General features: G+C 39.3%; 1 protein-coding gene across 1 annotated transcript in view; it reads right to left on the bottom strand.

Moving 5' to 3' along the window:
* Positions 1–9,970: 9,970 nt before the first annotated feature.
* The window catches only part of LOC139153033 (ADP-ribosylation factor-like protein 5C), a 28,707-nt gene continuing 23,054 nt past the window's right edge, over positions 9,971–15,623 (bottom strand). Inside the window, exon 6 of the mRNA XM_070726551.1 lies at positions 9,971–12,735. Within this exon, the coding sequence (XP_070582652.1) occupies positions 12,687–12,735 (49 nt within the window). The 3' untranslated portion in view covers positions 9,971–12,686. The remainder of the gene's footprint in view (positions 12,736–15,623) is intronic.

Below are 15,623 nucleotides of genomic sequence, written 5' to 3'. Positions count from 1 at the left end.
GCTGAGCGGAGGGCGGGGGTGGGGGTGGGTGGGGGTGAGGGTGGGCGAGAGAGGCAGGAGTAGGGGGGCTGGGAAGGATGGAGAGGAATCGGGGAGCCGGCCTGCCCTCTAGTGGCCATTGGTAGGATTTGGTGCGATAGAATAAAATATAATTTTTACTAAACAAATGTGATTAGATACACAAGGAATTTGTCTTGGTGCATGTAGAATAGAATAGAATTATTTATTGGCCAAGTGTGATTGGACACACAAGGAATTTGTCTTTGGTGCATATGCTCTCAGTGTACATAAAACAAAAGATAAGTTCATCAAGAATCATAAGGTACAACACTTAATGATAGAATAGAGTAGAGTAGAGTAGAGTAGAGTAGAGTAGAGTAGAGTAGAATAGAATAGAATAGAATTATTTATTGGCCAAATATGTTTGGACACACAAGGAATTTGTCTTTGGCGCATATGCTTTCAGTGTACATAAAAGAAAATATAGATTTGTCATAGATAAATTTAGATTTATAGTCTGGCTACAAATAAGCAATCAATTTCTATTAGGAACCATATAATACAATGTAATACAATATAAATTGTAAGGATACAAGCCTACCTACCCAGGCTTCATGCTCTTGGGAATCCAGAGCATGATACCGTGGTCTTTTGAGACTGAAGTATGCCAATGCATGCACATGCCACAAAGTAAAAGTCATACAGTCATTAGTCAGATGAGTGATGAGAAAATTAATAGCAGTGCAGACTTAGTAAATAGTTTGATAGTGTTGAGGGAATTATTTATTTAGCAGAGTAATAGTGTTCGGGGTAAAACTCTTCTTGAGCCTAGTTGCCCTGGTGTGCAGTGCTCTATAGCATCGTTTTGAGGGTGGGAGTTGAAACATTTCTATCCAGTATGCAAGGGGTCTGTAAATATTTACACAGCCCTCTTTTTGACTCGTGCAGTATACAGGTCTTCAATGGAAGGCAGGTTGGAAGCAATTGTTTTTTCTGCAGTTCTGATTATCCGCTGAAGTCTGTGTCAGTCTTGTTGGGTTGAAGAACCAAACCAGACAGTTATAGAGGTGTTGATGACAGACTCAATAATTCCTCTATAGAACTGTATCAGCAGCTCCTTAGCCAGTTTGAGCTTCCTGAGTTGGCACAGAAAGAACATTCTTTGTTGTGGTTTTTTAATCAATTTTTGATGTTAGGTGTCCATTTTAGATGTTGTGATATGGTCTCTACTGTTGATATTGTGTTGTCTAGTATTGTAAGAGGTGGAAGTATGGGCACGTTTCTCCTAAAGTCTACCACCATTTCTATGGTTTGGAGTGTACTCACTTCCAGATTGTTCCAGTTGGGCCACAAGGTGTTCAACCTCCTATCTGTATGTGGATTCGTCATTGTCTTGAATGAAGCCATTCTATGTTGCATTATTTGCAAAAGTCAGTAGTTTAACAAATAGATTATTAGAGATGCAGACATTTGTATGGAGAGAGAAGAAAAGTGAAGAGAGCACATAGCTTTGGGGGGGGCTGTGCTAATTGTATAGGTATCTGATGTGATACTGCTTAGATGCACCTGCTGCTTCCTGTTTATTAGGAAGCTTATAATCCACTTGCAATGTGTTCATGTACCACTAGTTGATTCATCTTAGTTAGAAGAGTGTCTGGAATGATGGTATTGAATGCTGAGCTAAAGTCTACTAAGATGACCCTTGTGTAATAGAATAGAATAGAATAGAATAGAATAGAATAGAATTTTATTGGCCGAGTGTCATTGGACACACAAGGAATTTGTCTTGATGCATATGCTCTCAGCGTACATAAAAGAAAAAGATACATTTGTCAAGAATCATGTGGTACAACACTTAATGATTGTCATAGGGGTCAAATAAGCAATGAAGAAACAATCAATATTAATAAAAATCTTAGGATACAAGCAACAAGTTATAGTCATACAGTCCTAAATGGGAGGAAAAGGATGATAGGAATAATGAGAAAAACTAGTAGAAATAGAAGTGCAGATTTAGTAAAAAAAAAAGTCTGACAGTGTTGAGGGAATTATTTGTTTAGTAGAGTGATGGTGTTCGGGGGAAAAACTGTTCTTGTGTCTAGTTGTCTTGGTGTGCAGTGCTCTGTAGCGACATTTTGAGGGTAGGAATTGAAACAGTTTGTGTCCAGGATGTGAGGCATCAGTAAATATTTTCCCCACCCTCTTTTGTGGGAACCCATTATTTCCCTATTGTTGATGTCTCTACCCTGTTTTTCCACAAAATCTCTAGCAATAGGAACTCCACCAGTTCCAAAGAATTCACACTTGAACAGCTGTTAGCATCAGGACATTTTTCTTCTGATTGCTTAACAAACATAGGAATCCACTGTGATTAATGTATTTCAAAATAGTTGGAAATCTAAAGCGTGATCTCAAAAACAAATGGGGAATTTGAGAAAGTTTGCAGCATTTGAAATACTTGCATAAAATCAGGGTCAGTTATGAGGCCAAATTATAATTTGTTATTGAAATACAATATAGAGCAGAACAAAAAGAAAAGGTGAAATTGTTGCAAATTTTAAAGAAGTAGTAGCTAAGGGACAATGTGGAGAACTATTGGGCAGTAGAAATCAATAACATTTACATGAAGTCACAGTCTAAAGGGAAATTGATACAAAATGTTTTATACATGGTATAGTATATACAGTAATTCCATTAAGTGGCTGCCAAATGGGTTAATTAACCAGTGATAAATGTTGGAAATGGCATAAAAAAGAACTCTTTACCACAGGTGGTAATCATAGAAAAAGACTTTAATTTTGGAGGGGAAAGAAGTACACCAAAACAACCATACCCTTAGATTATCCACGGTTGACCTATCCAGATTGCTAAGAGTAAGGGGCGAGTACAAGTGCACTAGAGTGCCTTCCGTCCCCTGTCCTATTGCTCTCCTATATCTCCTATACCTTTCTTCTATTCCTATATCTCTTCTTCTATTCTTTCATTGATATGTTTTATTCCTATATCTTCTCTTCTATTCTTTCTTAGATATATTTTACTATGAGTATATCCTCTACAACCTTCATTATGTATTTTACTATGTGTATACCCAATATAACTCTCATTGTGCATTGGTTGCTGATCAGTTTCCGGTCACAATTCAAATGTATAGCTTTATGACCTATAAAGCCCTTCATGGCATTGGGCCAGAATATCTCCGAGACCGCCTTCTGCCGCACGAATCCCAGCGACCGGTTAGGTCCCACACAGTTGGCCTTCTCCGGGTCCCGTCGACTAAACAATGTGGTCTGACGGAACCCAGGGGAAGAGCCTTCTCTGTGGAGGCTCCGACCCTCTGGAACTAGCTCCCCCTGGAGATTAAAATTGCCCCCACCCTCCTTGTCTTTTGCAAACTCCTTAAAACCCACCTCTGCCACCAGGCATGGGGGAATTGAGACCTCTTCCCCAGGCCTATATAGTCCTATGCATGGAATGCTTGTGTTGTATGTTCTTTTTAATAATGGGTTTTTAGATTTTTAAATATTAGATTTGTTCTCTGTGTATTGTTTTGCTGTTGTTGTGAGTCGCCCCGAGTCTGCGGAGAGGGGCAGCATACAAATATAATAAATAATAAAATAATAATAATAATAATAATAATAATAATAATAATAATAATAATTGGAAATTAAATGGTTAAATGGTTTTTTAAAAAAATGTTTCAATACAATTTTATTGTATACTTCCCAGATTCATATTTGATCATATAGATTTGATAAAGAAAGAAAAAGAAAAAGAAAGGAGGAGAGAAGAGGAAAAAAAGGGGGGATTGATTTTTCTTACATGTCTATGGACTTTTCTTATAGTTGCCATTCCTCTCTCTCTTTCCCATTTTTTAATTTTAAAAAAATGTTTTCTTTTTTTAATCTTTACACTAAAATCACATCTTTTGAATTCTCAGTGATTTTTTTTCAGATGTTCAATTACTTCCTTGTTCTGTTTTGTCTTATTTTCTAGAACATCTATGAACAAATCTGCCCCGTTTTCTGCGTGACAGCCATTTGGTGCTTGAAAGCAATTTTCGTGACTTCCAACAGTTTTCTCCAGGCAAAATACAACCAATACTTCCAATCATTCATCATAGGGATTTCATCTTCTTCATATATTCATTCTTCCAGGCCCCATATTATTTTGCTTGTTGTCCTCTGGATGGGCTTCATTTTGTAAATGTTCTTCCTAAACAATGTAATTGGATCAGCGGTGGGCTGTTCCTGATTAGGATTGGTTCTTAGAACCAGTAGCGTCAGTGGCGGGAGGCTGTGCGCATTGTATCAGGTTACTTCTGTGCATACACAGAAGGGCCACACAAGCGCGAACCGGTGGCAAAATTATTTACAACCTACCACTGAATTGGATGTAAACATGATCAAAGGAGTACAGGATAGAAACACTTATCTTTCTTGCTACTTCTGTTTGTGAAATGTACGGCAGGGGTCCCCAGCCTCTGGGCTGGGCCCACTACCAGGCTGTGGTTTGTTCGGAACTAGGCTGCACGAGTGCTGGGCTGCTGTACACATGGACACACAGCTCCAGTCACATGACCCTCTTCCATAGTTCCCTCTAAGCTGAGCAGTGAGCAATCGCTCACTTAAAAATCATCATCAACTCAGAGTTTTCCAAACCTGCCCAGAAGCCGAGAGGGAAAGAGTGGGAGGGAAGGAGAGAGAGAGGAAGAGAGGAAGAGAGAGAAACAGATCGAAAAAAGAGAGGAAGGAAAAGAGAAAGAAAAAGAATGGGAGTAAGGAAGAGAGAAAGAAAATCAAAATCTACTTTGAAACTAGCTCAACTATTTAAGTGGCATTTTGATATTCATAGAGTTGCCCTATTATGAGCTCACTGTTATAGACACACAATACAGTATTTTATTTTGAAATTCTATTTATTTATTTATTTATTTAATTTATTTATTTATTTAATATTTCTGTGCCGCCCAGTCCCAAAGGGACTGCCGCTCGGACACTATACTTTTCCACCCACCCCCCAAAAAATTAGAGGGAACACTGCCCTCTTCCCTCCCTCCCATCCTGACCACTCCGTCGACCCCACTTCACTTTCAGAATCCTCCACAGATGCTTCACTGTCGGAAGCAGCCGGCAGCAAAACAGGCCTCTGATAATGTGAGGATTCGCTCACATCAACCCCCACAGTCCTTGGAGCAGGAATCCCAGCGGCCGATAAGATCCCACGGAGTTGGCCTTCTCCAGGTCCCGTCGACCAAACAATGTTGTTTGGCAGGCCCCAGGGGAAGAGCCTTCTCTGTGGCGGCCCCGGCCCTCTGGAATCAACTCCCCCCAGAGATTAGAACAGCCCCCACCCTTCTTGTCTTTCGCAAGTTACTCAAGACCCACCTATATCGCCAGGTATGGGGGAATTAAGACATCTCCCCCAGGCTTTTTTATATTTTATGTTTGGTATGTATGTGTTGTATGGTTTTTAAATTGTTGGGGGTTTTTAATGTAATTTTATTATTAGATTTGTTCCATTGTTATACTGTTTTTATTATTGTTGTGAGCCGCCCCGAGTCTTCGGAGAGAGGCGGCATACAAATCTAATAAATTGAATTGAATTGAATTGGCCCAGAGCCAACCACAACACCCACCAAGTCAAAAGTTGGGACTGCTGATCTTGGTATCTCCCTCCCTCCCTTCCTCTCTCCCTCCCTTTCCTCCCTCCTTCCCTTTCCTCCCTCCCTCCCTCCCTTTCGTCCCTCCCTTTCCTCCCTCCCTCCCTTTCCTCCCTTCCTCCCTCCTTCCCTTTCTTCCCTCCTTCCCTTTCCTCCCTCCCTTGCTTCTGCCACACATATTATATGTCTTGCTCCTGTTCATTATTTGATCCATCAATATATTCAGATCATTTGACTATGAACTATCCAGCATGGTTCGCCTCCACCCTGTATTCATAGTTTAGATATTCCTTACTCAATCGTAAGACTTTGTATTTATCCCCCATTTATCCCAAATTCATTTTGCTGGTTTCAAACTTTTTCTAGCATCTCAGAATTACTCTGAATTTTGATTCAGTTCTCAATCTGTTGCCTCTGTTCCCAATTTGTGTTATTTGCAAATGTGACAATCATATTTTCTAATCCCTCACCCACTTTATTAATAGGTTGAACAGCAAAGAGCCTACAGTCATGTAGGCAGACAATTCCAACAATGTGATACTATTGATACACTTTTTTTGAGTTTGATCCCTAAATGGACTCGTTATTGATGGAATGGCAGCATAACCCAATCCATATTTTGTCACCTTCATCATTAGAATTTGGTTTTGTTGAAAACTATGTTGACGTCAAGGTAAATTACGTTCACCACATTCCCATGGGCACTTAAATGAGCCCTCTGCCAAAAAAGGAAATTGGGCTGACCCTGATTGATTTATTCTTGATAAATTATGCTGGTTTCTGCCAAGCAATACATTCCTTTCTAAATGTTCCTAAACCAACTGCTTAATAATCTGTTCAAAGGTTTTGCCCCTTTTTAGTATAAAGCTGACCCAGATCTTCACCATTATCCAATTGTCTTCTCTTTCCATTTTTTTCCTTTTACGGCTGACTTAATGAAAAGGGTTCTTTGTGGCATTTAGCTTCCTTTGAGAACCTAAGCTGCTTTTGACTTTAGCTTTTCTAACTATACTTCTGAAGACATTAGCTTCTTGCTAGTTTACTTCCTTGGTGATTCATATCATGTAGCTGCACGTTTTATCCTTAGATAAGTTGCAATTTTCCTGTGTATCCCCAATAATCAAATCTGTCTGGTCTATTTTTAAGCCTAAGGTGTTGTGTGGACTTGCCCGTGTGATTAATGATTTTAGTGGCACCTATATAATATTATCTAGAGTTTGATCTAAACTCTGTTTGCTGCATGGATGCATCTGTAGTTTTCTTAATAACTCTAGAGAGATTTCAGTTCAATTATTCTAACAAGGGAACGTTAAAGGGATGTTATCAGATTGTCCTGAGCAACTGGAGGAAAGATAGGATATAAATATAACAATAAAACAATATAGTAGTTTGCCATTGACTTCTTACAAATTTGAAGTTTTGCAGAAACTGAATGTTGCTTATTGATATTCAAGAAAGTCTCTGATAAATGTACTTGTTAACGTTCACTGTACTGGAACATTAGAAATGAAGACAATCATCTTGATTTCCCATGATGTTTTAGACCTGGTTCTTATGGCCAGAGTACTGTGAAATATTTAAGTGCCAAATGGGCCTCCAGGTTCAGTCATTTACAGGAGCGAGGAATACATTCTGATATAGTGATGCAGAGTAGTTCAAGGGTGCCAACTGTCAACAACAGCCACAGCTTCCTTTTTTTCAGGATGGGTAATTTCAGAGTTGGAATAAACTCTGATGTAAACACCTTTCCCAACTTTTGAAACCCGATATCCTCCAAATGTGCCCTATTTCAGTTCTGTAACCTAGCTGATGTGATAATTAAAATTGAATTAAATGATAATTAAAAGACAGGAGATGTTAAGAAAACCTTTACAGTGGTACCTCGAGATACGAGTTTAATTCGTTCCGGACCTGGGCTCTTAAGTCGAGCAGCTCTTATCTCGAACGACTTTTCCCCATAGGAATTAATGTAAATAATTTTAATTGGTTCCATCCCTCAAAAAACTCACAAAGTTAGTCTAAATTATGCAGAAAGACATGTTTTTAATGAAGAAATGTACATGTACATATAAATGAATAATGAAGTTTCTTTCACTTAACTTGTAAACTTTCTTAAACTTTTAAATTTACATATGTTCAACTTCTCTGCCATCCAATCCTGTAGGACAGAGGTCCCCAACCCTTTTTGCACCAGGGACCGGCTTTAAGCGATCAAGAGAGGAATGGGTGAATGAATGGACGGAGGGTGGGAAGGAAGGAAGGAAAGAGGGAAGGGACAGGAACAGAGGAAGGAAGCAAGGAAACTTATGAAAGGGGAGAGTAAGAGAGGAATGAGTGAAGGGAGGGAGGGAGGGAAGAAGGTGGGAAGGAGAAAGAAAAGAAGAAATAGAGGAAGGGAAGGTAAAAGAGAGAAAGAAAAAGAGCAAGAAAGAAAGCTGCAAGCACCCCCCCGAGCCCCCCAGGCCGGCTGCAACCTTTTAAAACACGCGCGCCGCTTCGCAGCTGTCTCCTGAAGCCGAACACGGAAGTTAGCATTTGGCTTCAGGAGACAGCTCCTTGGCGCTTGTATCTCGAATTTGGGCTTGTAAGTAGAACAAAAATATCTCTCCCCTCCCAGCTCTTATCTCGAGTTGCTCTTAAGTAGAGCAGCTCTTATGTCGGGGTTCCACTGTACAGTGTAAGTTATTGATGAGACTTGGTATTCAATTATGTAAAAACTTAGGGAATTGCAAAGGAATTCTTGGATTTCTTAGATCAAGGATGTCAAACTGGCAGCCTGTGAGATGGAGGGGGAAGTATGGGCACGTTTTTCCTAAAGTCTACCACCATTTCTATGATTTTGAGTGTACTCGCTTCCAGATTGTTCCAGTTGTGCCGCAAAGTGTTCAACCTCCTATCTGTTCTGTCGGGCTCTCTGGTAGAATCCTCCCAAAAATTCACAGGTACAAATTTCAGACACACACACATTTGAAAATTCAAAACAACGTTCTTTATAATGAAAATTCACTTAAACCAAGTCCTCTTTTGGGATAGCAAAGAGCACTCATCTCCAAACGAACTGGTAATTTGTACAAGTCCCTTATCAGTTCTGTGATACTTAGCTTGCAGCTGTGAGGCAATTCACAGTCCTTCTTCTTTCACAAAGTGATACACACTTTGCCCTGGTTTAGTTTTAAAGTGGGGAAAAATCAGCACACAAAAGGTCAAAGTCAGTAAAGCAGTTATGAAACACAACAATCAGATAATCTTCCACAATGGCCAAACCCACAGGCTGCTATTTATAGCAGCCTCACTAATTACCACAGCCCCACCCAGCCACAGGTGGCCTCATTTTCTTTGATAATAATCTCTCAGTTGTTGTTGCCTATGCATCGCTCTCCGCATGCGTGCCTGTATCATTAACTCTTGTTCTGAATCCAAGGAGGAGCTAGATAATTGATCTCCTTCTGAGCTGTCTGCCCCACTCTCCTCCTCCCTGTCACTCATGTCTTCTTGGTCAGAGGAGCCTTCATCAGCAGATTCCACCAGGGGGGCAAAACAGGCCTGCAGCATGTGGATGTCTCCCCCACATCCACAGTCCTTGGGGCAGGAGCTGGGCCAGAGCTAACCACAACACTATCTGTATGCGGATTCGTCATTGTCTTGAATGAAGCCATTCACTATTGTGTTATTTGCAAACTTCAGTAGTTTAACAAATGGATTGTTGGAGTTAACAATCCATTTGTTAAACTACTGGCATTGGTATGGAGAGAGAAGAAAAGTGAAGAGAGTACATAGCCCGTGATGGGCACCTACGGGAACGGTCAGGAACGCAGTACCGGTAGCAAAATTTGGAGCTCCACCCCAGAGCACCCAATTTGCACTGAAAGATTTTGGGGAAAAATGCATAAGCCACACCCACAGTATGGTAGTAAAAGTTTTGGTAGCCCATCACTGCACGTAGTCTTGGAGGGTGTGTGTGTGCTAACTGTACAGGTATCTGATGTGATTCTGCTTAGATTCACCTGCTGCTTCCCATTTATTAGGAAGCTTATGATCCACTTACAATGCGTTCAGATACCAGTAGCTGATTCAGCTTAGTTAGAAGAGTGTCTGTGAGCCGGATGTATCACACGCAGGCCACACTCACCTTAACTCCGCAAAGACAAAAAACCCATGTCAGGATATGTCATGTGACGCGATCAAATCTGACACATATTCTTGATTCTTATCAAGATTTGTGGCACCAGTCCCAATTACAGTCTTGTCGTGAAACTCGTCACACCCATGACTTTACAATATCTGGCTGCAAGAGTACCACACAGGAAGAGGTGCAAAATAAATGACATTTAATGAGGAAATACTTTAATTTTAAAAAAGTTCAAACAGACCATACCTAGAAATATTTTTTTTAAAAATTCCACCATTGTAAGAATACATTTGGACGTAGAAAAGACAAGTAACATTTGTTTACACAGCACCAAAACTTCTAATGATAAAGCACATGTTTCTGTAACTTGAGATTTTTTATCCTTGTGCAGAAGAAATTAAAGTTTCCCAGATATGTTTAATATTGACTTTCCATAGTTCCAAGCTTGGGAGTGACCGTTCCAAAACAGATAGTTTGCATTATGTTCAAGAAGACTATATCACATTTTTTGCCACCATCCTTCATGTCTCTGGGTCTATAAATGTAATGGGATGAGTTGACTGTGTAGTGAGATGGGAGGGGGGCAGATCCTGCTCAGGAAAATTTATATTAGAGAAACACTTTTCTGAACATTCATTTACATCAGTGTTCCTCAAATATGGCTGGGTGGGGAATTCTGGGAGTTGAAATCCATATGTATCTTAAAGTTTGCCAAGCTTAAGAAACATTGCTTTATATTAGAAGCATACAAAGACAAAAGAATTGTATTACCACCTCAACAGTTACTTTTCTCTTTGTTTGTAGGATGCTTTTAAAAAAAAAAAATCCTGGATGAAATTACTTGTGGAAGGTCTCCTCTCTATAGTCTGAAGCTATAGAGGCAACTACTGTATCTGATATTAATTCTGCTGCACGAAAGATCAGACTAAATATGGCATGAACTATATTTATACATAATAAACTGTACGAGGAGGAATTATTTTGGCAGGATGGGTAGCCTCAGTTCTCCCTCACACCCAGGTCAGTCTGTCCTATAGATCAGTGTTTTTCAACCAGTGTGCCGTGGCCAGACATGGTCAGGTGTGCCGCGAAGCTCAGAGAGAGAAAGAAAACAAGAGAGAGAGAAAGAAAGAGAGAGAAAGAGAGAAAGAAAGAAAGAGAAAGAGAGAGAGAAAGCAAGCAAGAGAGAGAGAAAGAAAACAAGAGAGAAAGCAAGCAAGAGAAAGAAAGAGAGAAAGAGAACAAGAGAAAGAAAGCAAGAGAGAGAGCAAGAGAGAGAAAGAAAGAGAAGGAGGGAAGGTGGGAGAGAGAAAGACATAGAGGGAAGTAGGGTGGGGGAGAGAAAGAGAGCAAAAAAGAGGAAAGAAGGAAGAGAGAAATAAAGAGGGATGGAGAGAGAAAGAAAGAGGGAGAGAGAAATAGAGCGAAAGGGAGGAAGAGAATTTTTTTGTCCAAACATTTTTTAGCCGCCCCCCCCTCAATGTGCCCCATGGTTTTGTAAGTGTAAAAAATGTGCCGCGGCTCAAAAAAGGTTGAAAATCACTGCTATAGATGGATAGCAAAGCATTTCTAAAACCAGAAGTAACATGTACAATTTTATTTGGGTTACATATTTGAGATTAAGCTATTATATTGTCAGAACCTAACATTGTTCCTCTTAAAAGAAGAAAAGATAGGTTGAGAGGAAGAATGTTCTTCTTTATGGACTTTCACACTTTATGGACTTTCACACTTATCTCTTGTCCCAAACTTGCCTTTACCTGTTTGAAAGGAATCCTCCAAAACAGCAGCTAAAAGCACTCTTTTCTGATATGCGTCTTTCTCTCTCACACAGAAGGGCAGCCACATGCACACGCATACATGAACATGACCACATGCATGCACATGTGAGCACGCACACACACACAGAGAGTTAGAAAAATATTAAAAAGAGAGAGACTTGCAAAATTCTAAAACAACACGAATTATTTTTTGGATGTATAGGTAGTCCTCGACATGCAACCACGATGGACTCTGGAGTTTCAGTCATAAGTGTAAGGTAATGCGTATGACCAGAGTCAATTTTGTGGTTGTACAGCAAATCATTGCAATCATTAAATTGTTCAGTGAACCCTGCAGTTTAGCAAATCTATTCACCCACATGGGCACTTTTATTTTTTGCCAGAAACCAGCAAAAATAAGAGAAACAGTAATAGAACACCAATGGACCAACAGAACACTGCAAGAGCCCGAAATAAAATCATGTGACTTTGAAGGAAGTTAAAATGACTGACCTTAAGTCAGGAATTACCTATAGGACAGATGAAATGAGAGCAATCCTAAGAGAAGATGAAGAAATGAAGATATCTGTTTCGAAATTTCCTTGGCTGCTTCTTCCTTTGGGAAGCAGTCCAGGCATCTCGCAAGGCAGTCAAATCCATGAAATAACATTTCCCAAAATAACATCCCACCCTCTTTGTTGTTGTTTTCACAATGATAATGCAAAACATTTTAGCATCGGGGGGGGGGGAAGGAAAAACAATGCTGTCTTTTTCACTCAACAGTGTTCCATAATCTTCTTTTTTTTTTTTGGTTCATAGGACTTAACCCTTCTCACTGCAGCGTCCCATTCTGAGTGGAAAGCTTTAAAATCAAAGCCACGTAGTGGTGTGATGTAAACAGACTTTCCAATGTGATATGATTAGATCCGACGTCCGGGAAGAATCTCTCTGCAAGCTGAATGCAACTTCTCCTATAATGTGACATGTCCTAAGAAAGTATTTTAATGAAACACTGATGCTTCTGGTGAAGGGGAAAAAAGCCATCCAAGGTCCAACAGATCCTGAGAGTTTTGCAAAGTGGAAATAAATATAAGGGTTGTTTTGATTTCCCCCAGTTCCAAAGTAGTTTTGGCTGAGATTACTTGGCAGAAGCTTGAGATATCATCCATTCCAAACCAGCAGGAAGGCTGAGTGGAGAGAAAGAAATGATTAATATTAGAAAACCCAAAATTCACAATTCTTAGAAGAAAACTGATATTAACTTGGATCCTTTCAAGGGAGAAATCATTTTCTTCTCTTTATTGGAGAAAAGTCCAAGAGATCCTTCCAATGCTTACTAGACAGGTAGCATCAATTGACTTGTATTGGAGGGTACCTGACATACTGCTCCAAGTTCCAATATAGTAACTATATTCCAAGCAGCACGAAGCTAACAACTTCAGCCTGATGATAGTGAATGTGATTTCACCGAAACATCACATAGACACTCAAAATATTACATGGGGTAAAACCCGAACTCAGAATAATCTACATGCATATACCTGTGAAAATCTATGAAAACAAATATATATATATATGATGAGGCCAAAATAAGCCCGAAATAGATCTATCCTAGTCTCCCTTATTTTTCAAATTCAGCAAAAAACCATGTGACACAAACAGATAGAATTGTCGGCTATCAATAAAATTAACTGCCTTGGAAATGGCCCTGGGTTGGGCCGAGAGGCAAATAAGGAGCTGTGATGTTCCTTCAATACACCAGGGTGATTCAACACAAAAATATGTAACCCTTCCCTGGTGCAGAGCTGAAGGGATTGGATACTGTAGCCTAGAGCAGTGTTTCCCAACCTTGGCCACTTATGTATGTATGTATGTATGTATGTATGTATGTATGTATGTATGTATGTATGTATTTATTTATTTATTTATTTATTTATTAATTATTTAGATTTGTATGCCGCCCCTTTCCGCGGACTCGGGGCGGCTCACAACAAGGCATAAACAAATCGTAACAAATCCAAATAATTTAAATATTTAAAAAAGTTTAAAATGCTGGCTGGGGAATTCTGGGAGTTGAAGTCCAGATATCTTCAAGTGGCCAAGGTTGGGAAACATTGGCCTAGAGGATAATTCTCTGCCTTACAAGGCAAAGGTTGCAGGTTCAAGTCCCAGCGGTTATGACTAGCTGATGAGGCCAAAATAAGGCCGAAATGGATCTAGTCTCCCTTAATTTTCAAATTCAGCAAAAAAACATGTGACATATCTATCTATCTATAGATAGATAGATAGATAGATAGATAGATAATATATATTTAATAATAATAATAGATAGATAGATAGATAGATAGATAGATAGATAGATAGATAGATAGATAGATAGATAGATAAACTGAAGTAAGTGACAGCATCTGAAAAGCTAATGTAATAACTTTACTGTTTTTGCCTGCTGGTAAATGAGTGTTTTCTGACCTACTCCTAAGCAACAATTATACTGAAGACATGGGCAAAAGGTTTCTGAATATGTTCTTCATTTCCAAAAGGATGTGAATCCAAAAAAATAGCACCATATTACTCAGAAACAACCAGAAACCAGCCTAATAGGGCACAATTAAGGCTGCCCACAGTGAAAATATTTTTAAAAAAATTAATTCTAGTTGATTGGGCAATCATGATACTTTGTATGAGAAATGATGCATTTTTATTTAGAGAAATTATACATGGATATATTAAACAGATATATCTTAAGCAATAATTTTCCTCTTTCCTCCCACACTCTCCCACATTAAAGACAGCACTGGCCACCTTCAATGTTTCTAAGAACTGTTATTAAAAATCAATCATTTCACATTAGATGAGTTATTAACCACAAACATTTCCAGTCATGACGTATTTCAACAATAGAAAATAACTTTAATCTGTTTAAAAGTGTTCCAGGGTTCCAATCCAGGTTTGACAAAGAGACAGAAAGCTGTATTGTGCAATGTTGAATTCATTGGCCTAAGCCAGAACTGTTTTGCTTTCTGCACAAGTTATGTTCCTACCCCATAATATTTTTTTATCAAGAGAAACGATGCCTTTTAAGATTGGCACTACCACCTGCTCTTTGCTCCTTTTACACAGCAACGGGTTCTATAGAAGGTGTGTATATGGTTTGTGGATGCATCAAAACCCAATGGCACTGCACTGCTGTCCCACAACAATGCCCACGCAGGCAAAGCAGCAGCAAAGAATAAGGAGCTACACAGCTGCTTTGGTGGGATTTTGAAGGTTTTGAACCATCACAGGTGCTGTCCTGGCACGTAATTGCTTTGCAGGTGTGCAAAGGCCGTTGCTGCTGAAATCACCATTTGTCTTCAGGAATGTGTGATATGATATGGGGGATAACAATTGCAGCCATAGGGAAACAATATTTTAATGTTATGGCAGACAGCCTATTTTTGCTTTTATGTGTCATCAATAGCATCATTTGCATTTAATGCAAATAAATTTTTGCCAAAAATGCATTAAGAGTTGTTAATCTAATCTTATGTAGCTTCTTTTCCAAAAACATTGAACTGCTAAGCAGAGCTTACAAAACTTTTGTTAGACAAATTCTAGAATACAGTCCACCTGCATGGAACCCACATTACATATCAGACATTAATACAATTGAGAGAGTCCATAAATATTGCATAAGAAGAGTCCTTCACTCCTCCTCTCGTAACAAAATACCTTATTCCACCAGATTTGAAATACTGCGATTAGACAATTTATCTATCTATCTATCTATCTATCTATCTATCTATCTATCTATCTATCTATCTATCCATCCATCCATCCATCCATCCATCCATCCATCCATCCATCCATCCATCCATCCATCCATCCATCCATTTAATTTATTAGATTTGGATGCCGCCCCTCTCCGTAGACTCTAAAAAGACTCTGTAGATATCGCCTCCGATCTGATCTAACAGTAGTTCATAAAATCATATACCAAAATCTCCTTCCTGTTAGTGACTACTCCACCTTCAACCACAACAACACACAAGCATGTAATAGATTCAAACTTAATGTAAACTGCTCCAAACTAGAT

This window comes from Erythrolamprus reginae, chromosome Z (assembly GCF_031021105.1).
Source record: "Erythrolamprus reginae isolate rEryReg1 chromosome Z, rEryReg1.hap1, whole genome shotgun sequence".
Classification (NCBI taxonomy): Eukaryota; Metazoa; Chordata; class Lepidosauria; order Squamata; family Dipsadidae; genus Erythrolamprus; species Erythrolamprus reginae.
The sequence above is the reverse complement of the archived record's forward strand: the minus strand, read 5'-3'. Positions and strand labels throughout refer to the sequence as shown.